The sequence below is a fragment of the Apaloderma vittatum genome, unplaced genomic scaffold (assembly GCF_000703405.1).
Source record: "Apaloderma vittatum isolate BGI_N311 unplaced genomic scaffold, ASM70340v1 scaffold33451, whole genome shotgun sequence".
Classification (NCBI taxonomy): Eukaryota; Metazoa; Chordata; class Aves; order Trogoniformes; family Trogonidae; genus Apaloderma; species Apaloderma vittatum.
The window spans coordinates 28,579-35,389 of NW_009700271.1; the positions used below are offsets into that span (position 1 = coordinate 28,579).

The following is a 6,811-nucleotide window of genomic DNA, read 5'->3' on the forward strand; positions in this document are numbered from 1 at the left end:
AAAAGGCTTCTTGGGAGCTGCCTGGGACTCTGGGAAGAACGTGAAGGTCTGGAGTTGCTGGAGGACTCGACTGTGCTCATCCTGGAAGATGGCAATGAGGTTCCCCTCCCTGCCGGACACCTTCAGCAACTGGAACCAGAGCAAAGTTGGGGGTCATGGTTAGGTGACAGCTGTTAGGAAAAGCGGCCAAGAGCTAAAGCAGTGACCATGCCAGCAGCCAGGTCAAGTGGGGCTCCGAGTCTTGCCTGTGATTTGCATCAGGCCCAGATTTACAGCCCTGTCTGGACCCAGCTCTGAGTGGTCCCCAAACTCATGACCTGAGATTCTCCCAGGCAAATGCTCTCCTGCCTGCTGCTTCAGGAGCAGCCAGAGCCATCACCAATTGCAACACACAACTGCATCATGACCCTGGAATCCCTGCCCTGGCAGCATCCCACAGAAGTCCTCCACAAGGCACTCAGGGCCTGAAACTCTAGCACAGCTTCTCCCACAATGGGACGGGTCCCAGAGAAGCTCAGGGACAAGCCCTGCACAGAGATCAGTGCAGCACTGAGCCCAGAGCACTGGCTGTGCTCCTGGAACCCACCGACAACAGGGGTCTCAGCTCCTCCAGGGCCAGGCGCACAAAATCGCAATGTGCCTCAGCATAGCCCCTCACGCAGCTGGCAAAAAGCTCCTTGGCAAAGCGCAGGAACTTGGGCAGTTCATCCAGCAGTTGGGCGTTGAGGGCCTCGTAATTGTTGCGTGCCGACTGCAGCTCCTCCAGCGTTCGCTTGTCCTTCAGTTTCTCTGCTCGCTCTGTGCAGTTGTGGAAGTCGAGGAGCTTGTCGAAGCGTTTCTGCACCAGCTTGTGGGGCCCCGCAAACATGCTCAGCAGCTGGTTCAGGGGGGGGCTCACCAGCCGCTCCGTCCGCTCTTTCTAGTGGGCAGAGATTCAGAGATCAGGTGAGATGAGGTCCCCTCTCCCACTGTGCAGTGAACACCAGGAGCTCACCCTACAGCACACAGTCTTCCCAGGACAGCATAGGGTCCATCTTCCCAATGGCACCCACCAGAGCTGCAAGAGTCCCTTCCAACAGGAATTACTCTATAATCTTACACAAATGTGCCAGTGAGAGCAATGCTATGGGGAGTACCTGAACCACTTACACAGAAAGCTGTGACATTTCAGGTAGAGCTGAAAAAAACGTGTAGCTAACAGGCACACTCAATACACATCATAAATGCACAGGCATCAAAGCTTTCAGGAACAGCTGAACAGGAGCACCCACATCTGCTTCAGGCCATATTACCCTCCCTGCAGCCTCCCAGGGGTTGCCCATGGACCCCAGGAAGGGGCCCAGGGGGGTGGCCCCAGCACGTGAGAGCACAGCCTCACTCACAAAATTGGAGAAGAGCTGGTCGCTGATGAGCCGATTCACTTTCTGGAACTGGTCCAAGTCCCCAGTGCCCTTCTCTGTGCACAAGTCCCACATGCTCACTGCTGCCAGTGCCTTCATGCAAGCCGATTCCTGCACCAGGGACACACAGTCAACACAGCCATACTTGCTGCCCAGGAGAATGGGCCTCCCAGGGCAGACCAGACCCTCAGAGACCACCTCCCCATCAAGGCCGAGGGCAGGAGCACTGGCCAGAGGCACTGCAGGTACACACCACGCAGGCAGAGAGGGCAGTGCGTGGCCAGACCCACAGGTGAAGCATCACACCCACACTGACTCACCCGGACGTGCTGCAGGTAGAGGGAAAGGTCCCGGATGAAGGACTTGATCAGCCGCTCCTGCATCCGGAAATTTTTCTCTGTCTCTTCAAAGGCTTCATCTTTCAGCTGTGAGAGAAAACGTCTCAAGGGAGGCAATGTAGCACTCCAGCACCTCCCAGAGTGCAAGATAAGGGGCCTCTTGCCCGCAAGCCAGACAGCAGAGATGATAGGTGGTTCAGACTCTAAGCTCACTCTGCCTTGCTGGCCTGGATCAGAGCTGCTCCTTGGGGAAGAAGTGCAGGAGGACAGCAGACACCACTGCAGGTGTAAGTGCACCTGGCAGCTGATGCACATTACCTGGGGTGCAAAGCCTGTGAGATGCTTGAGATGGCTGCTCACACGGTTGGATTTCTTGATGATAGAGTGGAAGTTGAGCTTGGAGATCTTCTCCATGAGGCTATCTTCATCCCCCTTCCGGTACTTCAGCACTGAGGAGTTTGACGTAGAAATCAGAACCTTTGTCACAGCACAATGCCCCTGTCTAACATTGCCTCACTGACAGCTGCCTTGCTGGCTCTCCCTTTCTCTAAGCCTCTACAGACCTAAGTACCCCATATGCCATGCCATGCGTCACCTTGAAATCCAGCACCGTCCTACCTGTAATCCTCTACTTGGCTCTCGATATGCCCTACAGTCTGCAGATCCACCACTCAAACTCTTCCATTGGATTATGCACAGCATTAGCATAAGATGACATAGGAGATTGTGTACAATAATCACTGGATATACAGAAGGTATTTATATTGCTTTTTAGCAAATATGAGCAATCAATCTATGCCATCTCAGCTTCAGTGGGGCTATGTGCAAAGAGTAAAGTGTAAGGTTTGCACAAGTCAGGGGCCAAGGGAAAACAGGGAGGGTGGGGCAGGTCAAAGGAAGTAATTTTCATTCTCTGTTCAGTCCTGGACAGACTGCACATGGATACTGTGTCCAGTTTTGGTGCCTCCTAGGTCAAAACAGATGAGGGAGAACCAGAGCTCCTGACCCATAGGGAGATCTCAGGCCCCAAGAGGAGCGCTGGCAGAGGGGGATCTGCTCACAGCTGGCAGTTACTTGAAGTGCAGCTACAAGGGCAATGGGGTCAGACTCCTCTCAGCAGTGCCATGAAATACAAGGAGGGGCAATGGCCACAGAAGTCATCTTGGGAACTTCAGGGTGGATTAGGGAGCACAGCTTCACTGTGAAGGTGGTGCAGCCCTGGCACAGGTCAGCAGAAAGGCTGCAAAATCATCTTTGGGGGTGAGCGAGAATCAGCCAGACGGAATCGTGGCCGATCAGAGCCAATGTTGGGAACAATCACGTAAGCACGTTGGACAGGAGACCCCAGAAAGCCCTTTGAAGCCCACACCTCAGTGATTCTGTTCTGTCTACAGTTCTATGTTCAAACTTGAGTCTCCAAATCCCAGTAAGACGGAGACTGCTGTAGCAGATTAATTCCCTATGTGTGTTTTTCAAAACTGTATTTTTTTACTTTAAATATACATTCTTTAGCCTTATCGTTATTTTCATTTCCATTTAATAGCCATGTAGTCAGCAACTGCATACATTTCATATCTCTGTATCACAAGAAAGAGCTGAAATCAGATGTATGTTGTGCTACTTTAAGTAAAATTATCTCACACTCAGAGTTTTTAAATGCAGCTCCCTCTGCTGCCCTTCTGTGAGGGCACAGACCTTGGGAGCAGATTCCTTCCAACACTGCAGTTGCCAGTCAAGGCTTAGGAGCTGACAGATCCCAACCTCCACACACTCATTTTGTCTCTTTCTCCCAAGCACTGCTCAGCCACTCACCCAGGTCCTTCCGGCGCTTGTATTCGTTGATGTTGACGTTGATTTCTTTGACTGCAAGGACAGCAGCTGTAAGTGGTGCCTTGTCAGGGTGGGCCTCTGGCGTGGCGCTCAGCAGCTCCATCAGCAGCAGTGGGTACCGCATCACCCTTTGCACTGGCTTGATGAGGAAGGAGCCCAGGTTAATGTAGTTTGTGCAGCCCCTGGAAAGTTAGGACAAAGGAGATGCGCCAGGTTTCAGTCCAGCTCTGCTGCACAAATTCTGCCCCCTCAAACCAAGCCCAACCAGACCCAGAATACCAATGCCTCTTAATCCACTGTACTCCCTAAGTCACACCACCCTTTCCAAACTCACTGTGCTCCTGAACCTCTAGTGATCTCAAATCAACCCCAGTTTCCAGACCTCACTCACATCAGTTGACCCTCTCCATCACTAGACCCACCACAAAATCCCACACAGTCACAGCTTCACACTTAGCTGAGTACCACTTGCCTCACTGTCCCACCACCAGACTGCCCAGATCTGATCCTCGCTGCAGGACAGACTGACTGTGCTCAGGACCTCTGTCAGCATGGCGCTTCTCCTGGCTCCTTGGGGCTAACAGCTCCCAAAACCTGTTTCCTGCCCAAGACCTCCCCTCACCTCATCACCTGCCTGTGCAGCCCATCTATAACCTCGGCTGTGATCGCACCACAGACCCTGCGCTGCTCCCCTCTCTGCTCCCCGAGGCAGCGTTAGGGCCCCCGACATGCACCCAGCTGGTGGCAGGAGGTTAGACATGAGGGAGCAACCAAGCCAGTACAGACAGAGAAGCAAAGACTAACAGGGAGGACACACTTACCACTCACTGTACAGGGTCCTGTCGGCCCACAGTGTGGCAAAAAAGCAAAGAAAGGCAATGGGTTAATGGGGCGGCAGGTGTGCAATCCCACAGTCAGCACCTTTGCCCCCTCCCACAGTAATGATGCCAGGGCAGTGGGCAGCCCTCTCCCCCCAGAGCAATAACCGGCACTGCCAGCTCCCAGGGCATTACCCTCCACAACCTGGAGCCCTGGCAGTCGCTGATTTAGGCAAAGCAGCTCCTTTCCTCACTGGCCATAGCAGGGCAAGGTTTGAGGAACAGGAGCCCTCAATTCAGGACATGCCACCTTCTCTGCACCTTAGTGGCTTTTGCTCAGAGTTTAAGGGGGTCTATAGGTGTCTCAGCACATGTGCATTGGGGCAGAGGGCATCTGAACCTGCAGCCTGGTCAACTGTGCAGTGACACAGCCAGTCCCTCTCCAGTCACCACCTGAACTGTCCAAGCACTGCTTGCACAGGGTCAGGGATGTTGGAGACTGACCCCCCTACCCTAGCCTGGTGGCTGCCACAGCCAGAGGCCCCAACCTGAGACTATCCAGAAGGTCCAGGAGCAGTTTCTGCATCTTCTCATCCTTCTCATAGGTTTCCAGCAGTGCAATGGCCTCGTCATGGTTCTGGCAATACACCCTGTAGACGCTCTCCAGCTCCGCACGCTGCGCCAGGAACACCGGCCCTGCAGACATCAGCAGAGCAGGAAGTCAGTATCACCTGGTCCCCAGCTGCCTCCAACTACACTGGTGATGTCCAGTGTCCCTGTTCTACACACACAGCTCAAGAATACAGCATTACTAAAGCACCCAGGATGCCTCCTCACCACTAGCACAGACAGCTCGATTCAGGTCTCCCAGGGGTGAGAACTTGTGTCACTGTCACTGGAGCCACAGAGAGCAAAGGCACAGGCCTCCCAAGGCTAGAGTGGCAAAAACTGGCAGCACAGGAGTGAACAGTGAGACTCACTGGGCCTGTGGCAAAAGGCCACAGGCACCATGTTTCCCAGCACAGCAATCCATGGGGCAATGAAGATTTCCTTGGCTTTACTGTTGTACTGATGAGTGGCAACAGGGACCAGCAGAGAGGAGTCCAGCCTCTCTCACCAGTTAAACGCTTATGCCCCACCACTAGGAAAGCCCATTCCAGCCTGCGGAGAAAAGTTAACAACAGAATTCATACCGATGGCATCCGAAGTCTCCAAGGTGGACAGCAGCTGCTTGGAGAAGCTAATTACCATGTGAATGTTTCCAAAAAGAGCCTCAAAGTCTATGTTCTGCATCTGGGAAATGGGAAGAGAGATGGGGGAACTTGTCCCAGTCACATCCAAGAGTTCCCTCCTGCACTCCTGTAACCCATCGGTCCTCAGCTTCACAGCAGCCACCCAGTGAAACCTCCTTCTATCAGTGACTACTATACTCACTCCTTCATACTCAGTGCACTGAAACTCTCTCCCATTATGTGTCCTACCACAGTGTCCCTTCTCTTTCCCAGCAATTTCGTCCCTGCTTCTGTTCACCTGTTAGTCTCCTTCTCCTCCCACCAATTCTGTCCCCATGCCAAGACTACTTACTTTCTTTCTCCTGACAATTAATCTAATGTAAAATCAAATGAAGAGGAACGTTTCCCACCCCAGGAAATGAATCCACAATACTTTGTGCCAGGTCTCTTGCTCTCAGCAATGGCAAGAGCCCACCAGGATCCCAAAATAGATGGACTATTGCTATGAGTGCAAGAAGCAGCAAGAATTATCCTGCTCCTGTCAGCATAGTTGAATTTCCTCTATGGGTTCCCATGCTGCTGCTTAGCTGCCTCTCGAAAACAAAGCAGACTCAGTATCCTCATCCCATAATGCTAATAGCCTGTTCCCCTGCTTCTACCTGTGCCTGCTGCAGTGGCACCATGATCCTCTCCACGCACATCTCCAGGTCTCTGATATAATCCCGCTCTGTCTGGAGCAGCTCCTCAATAACCTTGGATCTCTTCTCCAGCATTCTTTGCTCTGGGCTCTCAGTGGCAGCCAAGGATGTCTCCAGCGATGGTGTCTGGGAGGTCAGGAGAGTCATCTCTGCAAGACAGACAAACAAGATCAGCATCCTCCAGCAAGGATGCAACGGCAGGAGATCAGCAGCACCTGAACTGTGTCACACACAACCTCTAAGACTGCCAAACAGCACTGTTAAGAGAGCAGGACCTTTCTGGAGAGGCTTTCCCTGGCACTCCCAGCCCCAGGGCAGCAGGGAACCCCGGTCTGCTCCCACAGCCTGCCCTCACAAACCTGCTCCAGACTCACCCCAGTGCCGGCCGGGTCCAGACCCCTCTGCTAGCCCCGCTCTCCAACTCTGCTGCTCCAGGGAATTCCGTGCGGCCGAGGAGACCACAGAACAGCTCCACTCCCCGCCTCACCCACTTCC

The 6,811-nt window shown here is 53.3% G+C and overlaps 1 protein-coding gene across 1 annotated transcript in view; it reads right to left on the minus strand.

The window, feature by feature from the left end:
* Positions 1–6,463, minus strand: part of DNMBP (dynamin binding protein) — a 7,886-nt gene extending 1,423 nt beyond the window's left edge. Inside the window, exons 1-10 of the mRNA XM_009878702.1 lie at positions 6,278–6,463; positions 5,580–5,679; positions 4,935–5,082; positions 4,390–4,407; positions 3,551–3,750; positions 2,057–2,187; positions 1,721–1,825; positions 1,383–1,511; positions 587–919; positions 1–129 (exon numbers count right to left, since the gene is read on the minus strand). The exon at positions 1–129 is cut by the window's left edge and continues 75 nt beyond it. Of these exons, the coding sequence (XP_009877004.1) occupies positions 1–129; positions 587–919; positions 1,383–1,511; positions 1,721–1,825; positions 2,057–2,187; positions 3,551–3,750; positions 4,390–4,407; positions 4,935–5,082; positions 5,580–5,679; positions 6,278–6,463 (1,479 nt within the window). The remainder of the gene's footprint in view (positions 130–586; positions 920–1,382; positions 1,512–1,720; positions 1,826–2,056; positions 2,188–3,550; positions 3,751–4,389; positions 4,408–4,934; positions 5,083–5,579; positions 5,680–6,277) is intronic.
* Between the last annotated feature and the right edge of the window lie 348 nt (positions 6,464–6,811).